This window comes from Hesperophylax consimilis, chromosome 28 (genome assembly GCF_061612785.1).
Source record: "Hesperophylax consimilis isolate HC1 chromosome 28, BYU_Hcon_1.0, whole genome shotgun sequence".
Classification (NCBI taxonomy): domain Eukaryota; kingdom Metazoa; phylum Arthropoda; class Insecta; order Trichoptera; family Limnephilidae; genus Hesperophylax; species Hesperophylax consimilis.
In genome coordinates this window covers 6,395,730-6,412,956 of record NC_142863.1, presented here as the reverse complement: position 1 = coordinate 6,412,956, position 17,227 = coordinate 6,395,730, and the positions used below count along the sequence as shown (strand labels likewise).

At 38.6% G+C, this 17,227-nt stretch overlaps 1 protein-coding gene across 1 annotated transcript in view; it reads right to left on the bottom strand.

Annotated features, from left to right (window-relative positions):
* The window catches only part of LOC149410085 (protein lev-9-like), a 57,468-nt gene that overhangs the window by 11,474 nt on the left and 28,767 nt on the right, over positions 1–17,227 (bottom strand). The window contains exons 3-5 of the mRNA XM_089648608.1: positions 14,664–14,867; positions 9,024–9,233; positions 1,730–1,941 (exon numbers count right to left, since the gene is read on the bottom strand). Of these exons, the coding sequence (XP_089504734.1) occupies positions 1,730–1,941; positions 9,024–9,233; positions 14,664–14,867 (626 nt within the window). The remainder of the gene's footprint in view (positions 1–1,729; positions 1,942–9,023; positions 9,234–14,663; positions 14,868–17,227) is intronic.

Below are 17,227 nucleotides of genomic sequence, written 5' to 3'. Positions count from 1 at the left end.
ATTTTTTTAAAGTTGTTACTTTTATGCGTTCATACATTTATATTGAAAAATAAATTTTTTAGTAGTTTACATTTATGTTTTTTATTGAGTAATATTTTTTTAAATTTGTATTCTACTCAAGGGAAACGATAGGAAAACCTTAAATTTATCTAAATCATATTTTTTGGTAGTCATAATGTAAACCAATTCGTTGTAAAGATTAATCGAAAATAGTGATTATGCATTAAGCTTCGCCTTAATTCGAATTTTCGTCGTAGTTATCAAAAAAAAAAATCTAGTGAAAAGTCCATTAAATAGTATAAATATCATCCTCAAGTTGTGTTGTGAAAATCCATCATTAATGATGATTGTATGAGGTGTAGCGGAAAAAAGCTGAATCAACAATCAGACTTACGAAACTTCAATTGAAATATCGGTACCGCGATACGTAAACTGCTGATAAGAGAATGTTTGCATACAGGGTGATGCAAATGTTCATACAATGAACCGAGTCAGCGATCCTGCGGGTTCGACGACCAGACGCTACTCCAACCCGCGGCAGACGAGAACAAAGGAATCAGCACCTATATTAGCAGTGAAGGACCTAAGTACACGATCATTCTATTCAACAAGTTCGAGCCGACATCATTCCACTCAAGAAGTCCGACTCCGATGGCCGGTTCCCCCAGCGTCGCGCATCACTCTTTCTTCACCACACCGCTACACCCATAAACCAACATCATCACCAGGTAAAGGCTTCCTTTCCTCTCTCCTCGAATGTCCTTGATCGATTTATCTTTTCTTCTCATTTACATCCAGTCTATTTCATCTGACAATTATTGATTACAGTGATCACCTACCTATGCGTCTACTGGTTTTGACTTCGGGTGCTAAAATTTGACTCGCGCCAGCCGACGTTTGGTTCAAGGCCGGCCTGGTGCATTCAGCTACGTGCATACACGCATCCCAAGGTGAAAGCTATTGACAAACTTTTCTGTCACCGCAGTCTCGCAGTGCCAGTGAAATGTTTACATTGGGTAGAGTCTTTGTTTTATGCTACAATGAGGTATAAAGCAGCCAATTCCCTTTGCAAGTTATTAATCCGAAATTCTCAATTAAAAGTCGCTACTGTCTATTTAAATTTCACTTTTGTTTTCAGTTATGAATGAATTCAAATCTTTAGAAGTGGAAATTAACCAACTTCACGACATCCGATCGAGCTGAAACTCGGCAGACTTGTTGTCAATGACAATGCATTCTATCAACTTTTGGTGGCAATCACGCATACACTCGCAGACACATACGCATTTCCCTGAAATTGGATGAGATTACATCAGTTAATATCGTACCCGATCGTTATTTAGCTCAGTTGTTAACGCGGTTGTTTCCTGTCCTGGGGAGGAAGGTTCAATCCTCAGTTAAACCAAAAGATAAAAAAAAAACATCTATAAAAACAGATATATTAGAGAAAAAAAAAAATTGTTCTTTAACGGGTTGATTTTTTATTTATTTTTTATTCCAAGAGCATTACTAATAAATGTGTTCTAAATTTTACACAATGTTTAAAAAAACGTTAATATATGGAAAATGGTTGTTTATCAGTTGTGTAAAATTTAAAACACGTTTATCAGTAAGTGGGTTATCGTTAATATATTCAAAAAGAATTTTAAGCTTTCAATAAAATGTATATGTCTTAAAAATTTGACGTCAGGGAGTGGCGGATTCAACAAACAGATTAAAAGATACTTACGTTCGCAAACTGGCAAAGCAGACCATTTGTTATTTTCTACACACATGGTTATAAGTATCGAGGGTTCGTAGCCATAATCGCATGTGTACTCCAAGATGGTATATTGACTGACGAGTTGGCCTGGCGTCATCACATTAAACTGACCGAGTGGGCTGATTTGGTAGGCACCGTGCGCTGGTTGCGGTGGTAACTCACAACGAGTTTCTTTGATGCTGTAAAAATCCAAAATTAATTAATAGGAACACAAGACAAAATGTAACATTCTTCTGCAATTCGTATAAAACCAATTATTGTATCTAACTCAGTATCAGAATTTAAATATCTCGGAGTGATATTTAATTTCTGAATAGAACAACATATGAAGTGGAAAAGACATATCTGTGAATTGGTTAAGCGTATCAGAAAGTGTGTATACATATTCATAAGATTAAGAAATATTTAAAAAAGAAATAACCTAAAAAGAGTATACTACGCACTTGTCGGGATATAAGAAAGCACCACCAATATTGTTAATATTAAGATGGTCACACTTATGTAATTGCAACACCGGCCGCTCGGGTCGCCGAACGTTCCAGCGGACACGCCGGCGACCGCAGCGCCACTCTGTTTTCGAGCGTCTTAGGATTAACACTTTGCTTACAAATGTTAAACGTACCTTCATTAAATAAATAATTAAACGTGGAAATTTCTTTTACTTCTCCGAGTCGATAGCCCCGCTACTACAGGTAAGTATCCGTGGCTATCCCAAGCCGCATAACTTCTTCCACAACTGGTGACTTCCGACTTTGAATCGTAACTTTTGTAAATTCATTCGCCATTTTCAATTTCGCGAAACACGTGTTAGTTCGACGCGAATGACCTCGAAAACAGAGTCCTGGGACAAATTTGGTAAGCACCTTTTCATTTTTAATTTAAAACATTTAAATTCTAGTAAAAATTTAATAAATCCCAGTATTTTTTTGTAGAAATTATATTCAATCATATGTGTTTGCACCACGGGTAGCTCTGCAATTACCCGCTTTACAATTCTGAATACCCACTGAATTCATTCTACGTCTGTATATCCACGGCGTATAAAAATAAAATAAATCGAACAACAAGCCCTTCTTCTGTTGTAAACTGTGACATTTTCGTAATTTGAACTAAAGGCGTGTTACCCTCTATTTCAGCTAAAACTGACGCAACTTGTGGAAACTTCCACACCTTTCACATCATCATTCATGAGCCGAGATCTTCCACATCTGGCCTACGAGGAGATCTCAAACTACATCTTCCACAATCTGTCCACAACGGGTAACCTCTTCCACAACTGGTCTTCCACATCATCGATCTACCAGCCGTCTCCAGCCCAGATCCAACCTGCAACGGACGACCTCGGAAACCTGATCAACGTTTCCATCCATCGTCAACATCCATGATCCCGCCACGTAAATTTCACATTTTTTGTCATTATCTGTGTTCAAATATTCTTACAAAACATTAATTTCTCACACAAATTTCGATTGAAATTTAGCGTAACGTATTGTCACATAGAAATCAAATTCTTGCTTGAGATGCTGAAAAATAATATGTCACATGGTATTTGCAATTCTTGTAACAAAAGTGTACAATAATGTTACATTCTATGTTCACAAACAACAATATTAATCTCATGTAAAATTTATTTAAATTTATTTAAATTCATTTCGCATTTTACGAAAAAGGTTTGCGTCTAGAATATTTTTTTTTGGGCAAAACTTGAAGAATACTCACATAGATGTCGGCAATCTATTTTTTTTTTTTTTTTAATTTCTAGCATTATTCTAAATTTTTATAACCTGTAGGATTTGCCATACTATTGTCTTCAGTGCTATTCCGATTTATGTTGAAATGACCTCGGAAAAGAACAACTATACGTCAAGCACATCATCAAGTGAACATCAAGATCAGGCAGCTAAAAATATTCGCACCAACATGGAACATATCGACAATTCAAGCTCCGCAACAACGATTAATTATGTCTCGGTTAGACTACCACCGTGCTGGAGAGAAAACATCTCACTATGGTTTGTGCAAGCTGAAGCACAGTTCATCAACTCGCGTATCAAGGATGATTTCACCAAATATAATATCATCATCGCAGCGTTGGACACACAAACACTACAATGCGTGAGCGACGTAGTGATGCAACCACCTACCTCAGAAAAATACATCAATCTGAAAGCAGCACTTATAGATCGACTTCAAGACTCTGCTGAAAAACGCCTCACTAGATTACTGACCGGCATTCAACTGGAAGACAGGAAGCCTACCGGCCTATTACGTCACATGCTTGAACTCGCAGGACCTACCTTGGCAGACAGCGCAATAGTACGCACCTTATGGTTACAACGCCTACCTCAACATGTGCAAGCAATCCTTTCAGCTCTTCCGGACAACGACATCAATCAACTTGCCACAGCTGCAGACAAAATCTTAGATGTGTACCAATCTACCGACTGCAGCGCTGTTGATGACAACAATAAAGCAAACACCTCTCGTCACAAGCCGCATGAAACCTTCCACATCTGAAAAACAAAACTTCTTCATATACAGATGAACTTTCCTGACTGCTACAACTTCAACAACAAAACGCCGCACTTTCGCAGGAAGTTTCACAGCTACGCATGGCGAGAAATGAACCACTCATGACCCGGTTCACGCAACTCATCTCCCAATTGGAATCGAGAGGGAAAATCAGGCAGATCAACGTCAGACGTACATCAAATATTTTTTTCTACAAAACAAATAAAAAGCTTACCCTTCAAACAACAACTCAAATCAATCAACAATCAGCCGTCAACAATTTAAGAGAAAAGCAAGTAATAACCTCCGCATCTTCACCGACCAAATCACACAGCCGTCAACAATTTGAGAAACGCAAGCAATAACTCGCGCATCTTCATCGACCAAATCAGCCGTCAACCAGCCTTCAACAATTTGAGAGAAACGCAAGCAACAACCCGCGCAGCTTTACCGCGCGAAGGACGATATTCCCAGCTCTGCTAATGGACTCATCGGGACAACACTGTAGCGCCCTGGCAACCGCCCCGGACCAGCGCTACATCGGACCTGAACGCCCTGGCTCCTGCAATCGGACCAGCGCTTCATCCAAGCACCACGACCACCACGAGGATACGCGACATCCTCACTGGTCTAAACAGCACCCGCCCAACCGCCTACAAGGTCAACTGTACCTTCGGCATCCTGTCAGCACCGGAGTGAAGAACCATGTTCTTCCCCAGCGCCTGACCATCACCGAGTCCGGTCAACAGCGTCCGACGTCGACTCACTGACTCACGCACGACCAGCAAACCACCGCACGCATCCGGGGAATTCAATATCTGTCACACATCATCTCTCATCACGACTACCGCATATCACCTTCAAGCTAATGGCCAAGTTGAAAACCTCTCTTATGGCAAGTAGAGACCTAAACTGGCAATGAAGGTCCTCACAAGGCAGAAGAGCGCGACGACAAAACATTTGTCACCTCACTATGGACACACCTGCCGCTATCACACCTGGAACCAAGAAAACAACTCGCTCAGGTCGGCAAGTACATTCTCCAAAACGATTTGGATCGGAATACGCACAAAAAGACACTTCTATTGGCATTTCATTTTTTTCTACAACTCATGATAGAAATTAATTACCAAATTCCGCCTAGCTTTCTCTTACAAACCTTATTCTTGAAATACATATTTTTCTTAAAAAACGGCAAACCAAACAATATTAAATTTACATATTTTTGATGGAAATTTGACTTTAGTATTGTTTGTTATCAAATAATTATAATTATAATTTATTATGTATTCACGAGTGTGAAACATTTTCATTACGATGAACACAAATCATCTTGTAAACTGCATAACTCATGCACCTTAAAACGTATAACAATTATACAATAACTCTATGCTCGGATGAAAACTTTTCACCACTTAATAGCATTTATATATGCATTGCTACTCAATTATTAGCATCAACCGTCATCACAAGTGTGATCGACTACCAATAATAATGAGCATAGTTCATTTATTTTTTTGCAAGCATATTAGTGAAAACTTTTCACCGCTTAATAGCATTTATATATGCATTGCTACTCAATTATTAGCATCAACCGTCATCACAAGTGTGATCGACTACCAATAATAATGAGCATAGTTCATTTATTTTTTTGCAAGCATATTAGTGAAAACTTTTCACCGCTTAATAGCATTTATATATGCATTGCTACTCAATTATTAGCATCAACCGTCATCACAAGTGTGATCGACTACCAATAATAATGAGCATAGTTCATTTATTTTTTTGCAAGCATATTAGTGAAAACTTTTCACCGCTTAATAGCATTTATATATGCATTGCTACTCAATTATTAGCATCAACCGTCATCACAAGTGTGATCGACTACCAATAATAATGAGCATAGTTCATTTATTTTTTTGCAAGCATATTAGTGAAAACTTTTCACCGCTTAATAGCATTTATATATGCATTGCTACGCGATTAATTGCATCAACCGTCATCACAAGTGTGATCGACTACCAATATAATGAGCATAGTTCATTTATTTTTTTTGCAACCATATTATCGAAAACTTCTGTTATTTAATGTTTTATTATTATTTTTTTCTCATGCAATAACAGTAAACAGCTGATGATGTATTACTTTCCTAACTAAGGAACATTAACCCACTTTGTTCATACGTATGTAAATAAACATGGTTATTCGACTTTTTGTCTTCAAAAAACACATATTTACATACTGATGACAGACGTGTTGCATAGTTAATGTAAAATTATCAATTCACCGCTACAGATTAGCGTAACATATTAGATTTCTAATACCATAATGAACACCTTACTAAGGTTACCTTAAACATGTACTTCTTTAATTAAGACAACTGTATTATTTATGCTTATGTTACTCTATACTCTAGTTATAGTTCTCTTGACATATATTGTTGGTCAAACAAATATTTTTATATAATAATTTAATGACCCGCGCTACATTGTACGCACTCTGCATAAAAATCAAGCAGTTACACTGAACATAGTTCTACTTGCAAATTTCACGATTTATACAGTGAAACCACAAACTGGAATCAAACTTGGATTTCCATGCACTACAAAGTAATAAACAATGCTCCGAACAACTAGTTCGTCGATGCACCTGACACCGCAAACGCGGTATATTAGCAAACTTTTAGTTTTAAGTTACTTTGTAAATAAATTAAGACTGCAAACACTCATTGTAATTAAAAACTTAGCAATAACACCTATAGTTATTATAAGTAATCTTAACTAGTAAATACTGTATTAGAATTAAGTTCTCTTGCTGACCAATATGTTGCTTCTTATATCCCAACTCCTTTAGCATGTCGTGGACACTGGAGGGGAGGCTGTCGGGATATAAGAAAGCACCACCAATATTGTTAATATTAAGATGGTCACACTTATGTAATTGCAACACCGGCCGCTCGGGTCGCCGAACGTTCCAGCGGACACGCCGGCGACCGCAGCGCCACTCTGTTTTCGAGCGTCTTAGGATTAACACTTTGCTTACAAATGTTAAACGTACCTTCATTAAATAAATAATTAAACGTGGAAATTTCTTTTACTTCTCCGAGTCGATAGCCCCGCTACTACAGGTAAGTATCCGTGGCTATCCCAAGCCGCATAACTTCTTCCACACACTAATCCAGTCGTTAATTCAATACGGAATTATTGGATGGGGGGGGGGGTCATACAATAAGATTCTAACCCTGATAAAAGTGGTCCAGAAGCTAATCCTCAAAGTAATCCTCAAGAAACCCTCCACGTATCCAACAGAAACGCTATTTACAGATTTCGGGGTGCCCCGAGTAGAAGAAAAATGCAATTATCCAAATTTATGAAGATAATATAATCAAAAAATTTGAAACCCACTTATCTAAAAGATATCAATACAATATCAAAATTCCAAAATGTAATACCAAACAAATGCAAAATAACTATAAATATTTAGGAATAAAGTATTTCAACAACCTTCCGATTGAAATAAAGAAATTAAAGGATATTAACATACTTAAACTAAAACTGAAGTTACTCTTTCAGAAATAATTAACTAAATTATTGCCTGTTTTTCCCTTCATTGATATTTATTATCAGTCTATACTAATCTCCACTGTATTTAGACTTTGTCTCTTTATATATTGTTCATATCATATATATATATACTTACTTATAGCATAATGATATTCTATTTTTCTTATAATTAGTTTAACTCTCTCACCAAGCACAATAACTAGTTTCTTCATTGGTGAGATTGCGAACATAAATATATTTTGTAATGTAAATATATTTTTTATGTACTCATATTATATCCTGTACCCACTTATATATATTAAATAAAAAAAATTATCGGACAAACTCACTAACCAATAGGATGCACGATCTAGTCAATAAGTAATAAATACTAACTCCGTTTATGGAATTAAGAGTAATCTATACCAGCACTTTGTTGAATCTTACAAATTATAGTAGCGTTGGTAATTTAGTTTTAGTGATTTGTCTTACATGCAGTATTTCTTTATTTTCTATATTATTTTATGTTACTGTTACAAGTTTTACTAATATTGTTTTATATTCAGTTTACCAGTTTAACAGTTTATAGATTTAGTACATAATTTGTGTTTTGAAAATCGTGGAGTTGTAAAAAATTGCACCGAACTTGTTTACACCAATTTTGAAAAAAATAAGAAAAGTGCGTTCTCTCATAGGACAAGACTTCCAAAATACTTTAAATGTGTTCATCATGGTAGCGCGATGTAATGACTTGTGTTTGGAAATTTTGTTCTTTTCTTGCCCAATTTACGGTATTTTAATATAATATTTTAAAAGAAATTTATTTTAATTGTCATTTTCAAAATTGGAACTGATTTGTTAAAAATTCAGAAAATGTAAATGTTTGTTTTTTCAAAACCTTAAATCTCCAAAAGCTCTTAACCGATTGCTTTGAAATTTTGACACAAGTTGCATTCGTATAAGCGTGTATTTTTATATAAAAACAGCGCCATCTGTTGGACGTAAAATCAACATGCGCTATTGTTTTCTAACTGCACAGACAGACTGAGGCACAGTAACGCATAGCAGGGTGCAGCTAGTTAATAATAATAATAATTGGATAATTTGTAGAGCGCCGTTTTTGTGAAAAATCATTGTAATAAAACATCATTACTATGTTGTGTTAAGCTAAGTTAATTTTAATAAAATTTAAAAATATTAAAACTTACGGAATGCATTGAGGTTTCAAGGTCCAAGTACCTCCAAGACAAATGGATATGTTTGTGGACAACTGAAATCCTTGATCGCAGGAGTATGTCAGTATGGAATAGGATTCAATCTGCTCTCCTATCGTTCCGCTCGAGTTGGTACCAGTGATGTCGTATCTCCCATTTTTAGGAAAGGCGGGGAGGGTGCAGGGCGGCTGGAGATGGGGAAGACTGCAAACATACAAAACTTTACAAACATCTGATAATTCAATGTTCAACTTCAACTAAAGTAAAGTAACAAGCACACCTTCCATTGATATGCTATTTGTTCCCCTCAATATAATTCGCCTATTTGGTCCGCCATTTATAAAGTTTACTCTAACAATATAAATTTTAAGCTCAAAATTCCAATTGAATAAATTATTGATGTCAGTTTGATGAATCAATTGCATCTAATAACACTGTCTGGAAATTATGTTAGACCTAGGTATCTAACACGGTCGATCGATAAAGGATTTATCGATAATGTCGATAACTTGTCACCGTTCCCGAGCACGACTGCAGATCGCTAACGTACAAACAACAGATCACGTCGAATGAATTAAGAGCACTTGGTCATTGCGAACAGTTGTTTGTTCATTTGCGATCTGTAGTCTAACGCTGGCTAAACTTTATGAGATACATCAAAATAATGTTCTACGGAATTGTATATCTTATACTTGGTAAGGCCTTCAGAAAGGTCCGCGGATGTATATGTCTATCGCCTAAGGATAACCCCTAGCAACACCAGGTACATGTCAGCTAGTATATAAAATATAATGGATATATACTTGGCGTTGCTCAACCTTTCTCTACTTTCCATAAATATAATATCCATGTATTATATATGTAAACCTTCCAGAAATAATTCTATAAATGATATTGAAAATCCTAACAAAATCTGTTGCAGAGTTTAGAAGAACTAAGGTTAACTTATGGCTAACAGATTGCAGCCACCGGTTCGTCGATCACTAACAAAAAACTATATGTACAATGCGTTTGACAAATGAAAGTGATGCTGTGTCAGAATGTACATATATAGTGATTTATTTATATTCTGTACAGACATTTAATAAACAGGACAATACTTATCTAGAGGTCACTTGAGATAAACACTGTTTATTGTTCAATGGTGTGGTCCCCATACTATCAGATTCATATAAAAAATATTGAATGTGTGCAGCACAAATTTTTACGATTCATTAACTTCAAATTACACATACCTATTTAACATATAAACTATACATTCTTACTAAATACACTTAAAATACATTCCCTAGAAAACAGAACAGAAATAAATGACCTAACTTATTTATTTAAGATTATTAACTCCAAACTAGACTGTTGTGAACTCCTACAACTCATAGATTTCATAGTACCTACTCGAGCAACTAGGCAAAATATATTATTCTGCAACAATAACTTTAGTACCAACTATAACATATATGCACCTATTTCTCACTTTCAGACACTTGGAAATAAATTCACCTCAAATATCGACATATTTAATATAAGTTTGCCTGTGTTCAAGAGATGACATTTTTATGTAGCATATTTAAAGAGCGATTGCATATATTTGTTGTTTTTTTGTAGATATGTTGTGAACTTAACAAAATGTTATTTTTGTGATGATGTTTTAAAAATAAAAACCTTCTGTTGTCACTGTATTATGCAGTAAATTATGTAAAATATGTAACATGTAAAAGCCCATCAGGGCGTTTAAATTAATAAATAAATAATTTAGAGAAATTTAGATTCAGTTCGCACGCAGAGGACATAATTGTGAAGACGTGAAATTGGAAATGCTGTTATTTAATTCTGGTAATTATTAGTTCTCATGAAGCCAACGTACAGGTGTGCTGCTCGTGTCCATCAAGCTTCATGAACGTGCACCGGTGCATGCCGCTAGCTCCTTAGAGCAAGCTCCATTAAAATACCCGTAGAACTGACTCAGATTTCCTACATTGCGACTGAGTTTTAGCCACTCGAGCAATGGGTGTGTATATATATGAATATACTAGCTGTACCTCGCCATGCATTGCTGTGGCGGCTTCCAGAACTTTCAAGAGCATTCTCGAACTTTCCGGAACCTTCTAAACTCAGCACTCGCACTCACTTTGGAACCTTATAGAACGTTCTTGAATTTTCTCCTTCCATAACCTTCTGGAGCATTGGAGAACCTTCATGGATTTTCTTGAACCTTCCAGACTCACCAAGTCTCACAGTCGGCGAGCTCATTCTGAAATAATCACTCAATAACCACTCCCACCCAAGTTTAGTAACCCCCACCGAACTCTCTTACTTTCGATGTGACACCAAGGGCTATCTACCATCATAATCACCGGCAGGTTTCAGTGGCTGGTTGTGAAGAAAATTATGCGGGTAGGGAAACATGGGTTCCTTTTTATAATGTATATATTAGAATATAATATATTATATTAGATTAGATAGATTTACCATATTATTTAATCAATATGCTAAACTTGCCAAAAATCATTTGAGTGGTTAGAGATGGCAATCGGTCAGTAGAATTGGCAGTATAAACGAAGATCTGCAGAGTCCCGCTTATAATAAAGTGATTGAACACCTGTCTAGGAGGTTAACCCTTGTTATTTTCTTTACTTTTTAACATTTCTGTACTGTAAACCGGTCTTATCTCACCAAATATTAATTCTACCGACTTGGGAGTCGTCTCAGTCGATTCAGAACGAACAAATACTTTGTAAATAACCTCACTCCCTCAGAAACAGAAGTTCTGGCTGATACATTGGCCTATTTTAACAAACTGATTTCAATCTTTAGAGAAAAGGCGTCAGGTGAGAAAACTGTTTTTGTTCTACCGGTATTTGAATGGAAGATGCTCATAGGAACTCGCATCATTGATCCCTTTGTCACCGGCACACAACCAGGAATTTGTACACGGTTAACATTTGTCACATGAGAACGACTGTTGAATGATTTGTAGCATTTTTAATTTTTATGTGAAATCGCACAAGAGTCCCAACTGCTCCCAACCATCCGGATGTAGTGTGACTAAGGCTTTCCCGATTTGGGTATGTTGAGAGGCAGATGGTAGTGGCAAGGGGAGGTAGATGGGGAAGAGGAAGGTGGATGGCTGTTCAGATCTGGTCACCAAACACGTCCAAAGCCATTTCAAGCAATGTTTCAATTCTGAATGGTGGTCTTACACAAGGGCAATACTGAGAGTATTTTCCACTTTATTTTTTCAGAGTATTTTTCATTTTAAATGGGTAATTTTAGAAATAACACAAATTAATCAAATAAATTCCTTTGTGCATGCTGAGATTTGAACCCGCGACCTTTCGCTCGCTAGTCGAGAACCTTATCTCTCGACCACGGAGGTCATCTTGTGTTTCTCCAACATCAGGTTTAAATTTTATTTTCCCAAAAAATACCCTCCACACAGTTTTCCCAAAGATGACAAACGCCCTGAGGGAAATTATTTACCTCAAGGCCTCCTGTGTGGAGGTAATGTAAAAAAGATTTTTTGTGATTTTTCACCGGTAATTGTATTTTATTATGTTTTGAATTTATTTTTTAGTGTCATATTTGCTTGGATGCTGTGTGGAGGGATTTTTGTTAGGAAAAGAAAGAGAGGCAGTTCTGGAAGGAGAGGAAGGAAAAAGGTGCGAGGAATGAGTAGGATCAGTGTGTTCAGGAGTGATGGTCGCATGATCTATTATTCCCAAGAGAGATCAGTTGGAGAGGTCAAAGGGTCTTCCCGAACCAACCTCTCCAGATCTGGCACGCCATGTAGCTGGAGGGTAGGCGCATCCCGATGAACCAGGGCACTCCTGCTTAATCACCAAATGTAGTGAATCACTTGGGGTGACCTATGGCAGAGGTGTTATCCAATAAATGGTTCCCGGAGCGGCGGTACCCATACCAACCTCCTAAATTGGTGTTTGTATTGGTACTAAAGTACTAAGTATTAGTTAAAGGTTTTTTTTAACCCTATACATGCATTACTGGTACAACGGTATACATACTCATTACACACGGGGGATGCCGACCAATCGCCCGTTCCGAGGCAAACAGCTCATAACGTTATACAGTGCGTCTATACATGCTTTACTGGTACAACGGTATACTTACTCATTACACACGGGGGATGCCGACCAATCGCCCGTTCCGAGGCAAACAGCTCATAACGTTATACAGTGCGTCTATACATGCTTTACTGGTACAACGGTATACTTACTCATTACACACGGGGGATGCCAACCAATCGCCCGTTCCAAGGCAAACGGCTCTATCTGTAGACAGCTCATAACCTTATACAGTGCGTCTATACATGCTTTACTGGTACAACGGTATACTTACTCATTACACACGGGGGATGCCGACCAATCGCCCGTTCCAAGGCAAACGGCTCTATCTGTAGACAGCTCATAACCTTATACAGTGCGTCTATACATGCTTTACTTGTACAACGGTATACTTACTCATTACACACGGGGGATGCCGAACAATCGCCCGTTCCAAGGCAAACGGCTCTATCTGTAGACAGCTCATAACCTTATACAGTGCGTCTATACATGCTTTACTGGTACAACGGTATACTTACTCATTACACACGGGGGATGCCGACCAATCGCCCGTTCCAAGGCAAACAGCTCATAACCTTATACAGTGCGTCTTTACATGCTTTACTGGTACAACGGTATACTTACTCATTACACACGGGGGATGCCGACCAATCGCCCGTTCCAAGGCAAACAGCTCATAACCTTATACAGTGCGTCTATACATGCTTTACTGGTACAACGGTATACTTACTCATTACACACGGGGGATGCCGAGCAATCGCCCGTTCCAAGGCAAACGGCTCTATCTGCAGACAGCTCATAACCTTATACAGTGCGTCTATACATGCTTTACTGGTACAACGGTATACTTACTCATTACACACGAGGGATGCCGACCAATCGCCCGTTCCAAGGCAAACGGCTCTATCTGTAGACAGCTCATAACCTTATAAAGTGCGTCTATACATGCTTTACTGGTACAACGGTATACTTACTCATTACACACGGGGGATGCCGACCAATAGCCCGTTCCAAGGCAAACGGCTCTATCTGCAGACAGCTCATAACCTTATACAGTGCGTCCATACATGCTTTACTGGTACAACGGTATACTTACTCATTACACACAGGGGATGCCGACCAATCGCTTGTTCCAAGGCAAACGGCTCTATCTGTAGACAGCTCATAACCTTATACAGTGCGTCTATACATGCTTTACTGGTACAACGGTATACTTACTCATTACACACGGGGGATGCCGACCAATAGCCCGTTCCAAGGCAAACAGCTCATAACCTTATACAGTGCGTCTATACATGCATTACTGGTACAACGGTATACTTACTCATTACACACGGGGGATGCCGACCAATCGCCCGTTCCAAGGCAAACAGCTCATAACCTTATACAGTGCGTCTATACATGCATTACTGGTACAACGGTATACTTACTCATTACACACGGGGGATGCCGACCAATCGCCCGTTCCAAGGCAAACGGCTCTATCTGTAGACAGCTCATAACCTTATACAGTGCGTCTATACATGCTTTACTGGTACAACGGTATACTTACTCATTACACACGGGGGATGCCGACCAATCGCCCGTTCCAAGGCAAACGGCTCTATCTGTAGACAGCTGATAATTTTCATCACAGAAGTAAATCAAGATGGTCCCAGGTCTGGCTATAGTTCCGACCCTTAACCGTTGCCTCGGGTCCTTTATTTGGTATTCACCGTTCGTCGGAAAATGAGGAAATGGACAGCCACGTTTTTTGCTGAAAATATATTTAACTTATTAGATTTATTAAAGAATTAAGGAAAGTAAATATAAAATAGAATTTATTTGTGTGTATTTTCCATGGAAGCGTTAGCTTTTGTTTGGAAGAGGAGTGTACAGTACATTATTGTAGTTATTTATAAGTAATCAATAATATAATAGACACATGTATATTGAGATGTCGTGAGAAAGTAAAAAAATAATTATTATAAGTATACCCTGATGTATGGAAGTCAGGCATGGAACTGTCAGAGAAAGGGTGAAAGTATACCGTGATGTATGGAAGTCAGGCATGGAACTGTCAGAGAAAGGGTGAAAGTATACCGTGATGTATGGAAGTCAGGCATGGAACTGTCAGAGAAAAGGTGAAAGTAGATTGAATGCTGTTGAAATGAGATCCCTGAGGCGTATGTGTGGTAAAACCATGATGATCGTGTGAGGAATGTGGAGATCCGCAAAGAGTGCAAGGCTGATGTAAGAATAAGATTAAGAAAATTACGCTTAGATGGTTTGGGCATGTAGAGCAAATGAGCGAAGATAGGAGTGTAAGGAGGATATATGATGCAAATGCGAATAGTAGCAGAAGTCGGGGACACCTGAGGAAGACATGGCACGATCAAGTGTCAGAATAATAGAAGAGTAGGTATGTATGAGACGATGTGTGAATGAAACAAGAAGTGTGTGCCAATACCGAGTTGTTTGGTGGTCCGTTCTCTCTGCCTACCCCTGCGGGGAAACGGAGTGATTGTTAGTTAGTTAGTTTTTTATTAGTATAAATAAGACGCACATTTCCAGGTTAAGAATAACCTAACAATATTTGAAAATATCCTACTACCACCACAGTAAGCTGAAAATGTTGCTTGTGTTGTGATGGAGGAATTAGCCTGCCGAGGAATTGAACACACTACGCCTGGGTGGGACCCAAACGCGATTTCAACTCAGACACCGACCAAATATATATTATGTACCTACATATTTGAAGAAGAAATTGTCACTCAATTTCAAGATCAATTCATGGGAAATTGATAAAATTGTAACATTATAAACATCACTTATAGGTAAATACTTAATACTTAATGGGGATTAAGTATTTTTTTTTATTATTTTTTTTTTTTTATATTTACTCCACACAGGAGGCCCTGAAGAAAATAATTTCCCTCAGGGCCTATGTCATCTTTGGGGATGCTGTGTGGAGGGTCTTTTTGTGGAGAGGAAGGAGTGAACATGGGTCTTGAAGAGTCCCATGTTGTAGGAGGGAGGAAACACAGAGGCCGGCAGTTCGTTCCACAGCCGAGCTGTTGAACTTAAGAACGAATCGTAGAAGCGACCCGTTCTCATGTGACAAGTGTCAACTGTGTACAAATGTTGGGCGCGCGTTTGGCGTGTATCCCGACTACGCACCGGTGCCGAAGGGATCAATGACGCTAGTTCCTCAGAGCATCTTCCATTGTAATACCGATAGAACAAGGACAGCATACCTACCTGACGCCTGTGCTCTAAAGATTGCAGTCCGTTTGTTAAGATTGGGGAATCTATCAAACGGACCGCCCGTTTCTGCACAGAGTCAAGGGTTTTTTTCAGGTATTTCGGGGCTCCAGACCAGAGATGGCTGCCAAATTCGACAGTAGGGCGCACTTGCGATTTGTACAGGGTGAGCAGTTGTGTACTATTTAAGTATCTGCGGGCCCTGTACAGTACGCCCAGCTTCTGAGAGGCCAACTTTACTCTAGCTTCGATGGAGCCCCCGTACCTGAGCTGGTCACTTATAGTTACACCAAGCATATCAATGGAAGGCCTGTTCGGAAGATTGCTTCCGTTGAAGGAGACTAGATTATCATTTGGATCCCTTTTAGACGTAATCAGACAGGATTGGGTCTTTGAAACATTAAATTCGACGAGATTATTTTTACCCCAGGAGGAAATACTCTCGAGATAACCGTGCATTCTCTGCTTCAAAGCCCTCCGAGCCGTTGGAGTTTGTGTGCCCTTTGGGGGCTTGTCAAACAAAAAGCTATCATGAACTGTACTGTCATCCGCGTAACAATGAATCGGTGCACATGTCAAAAGGTCATTGATGTGCAACAAAAACAAAGTCGGAGACAGAACCGATCCCTGTGGGACGCCAGCATTTATGGAGTGCGAGGAAGAGGTGAAACCGTCAGCAACCGCCTGAATCGACCTATCCCTTAAAAAGTCAGCAATCCACGTACACAGGGATGCGGGAAGTCCGTAAGAATGCAATTTGTTGACAAGTCCTCGGTGCCAGACCCGGTCAAAGGCCTTGGATATGTCTAGTGCGACCGTTTGGGTCTCACCGTGACGTTCCAGGCACCGCCCCCAAACATGCGTCACATACGC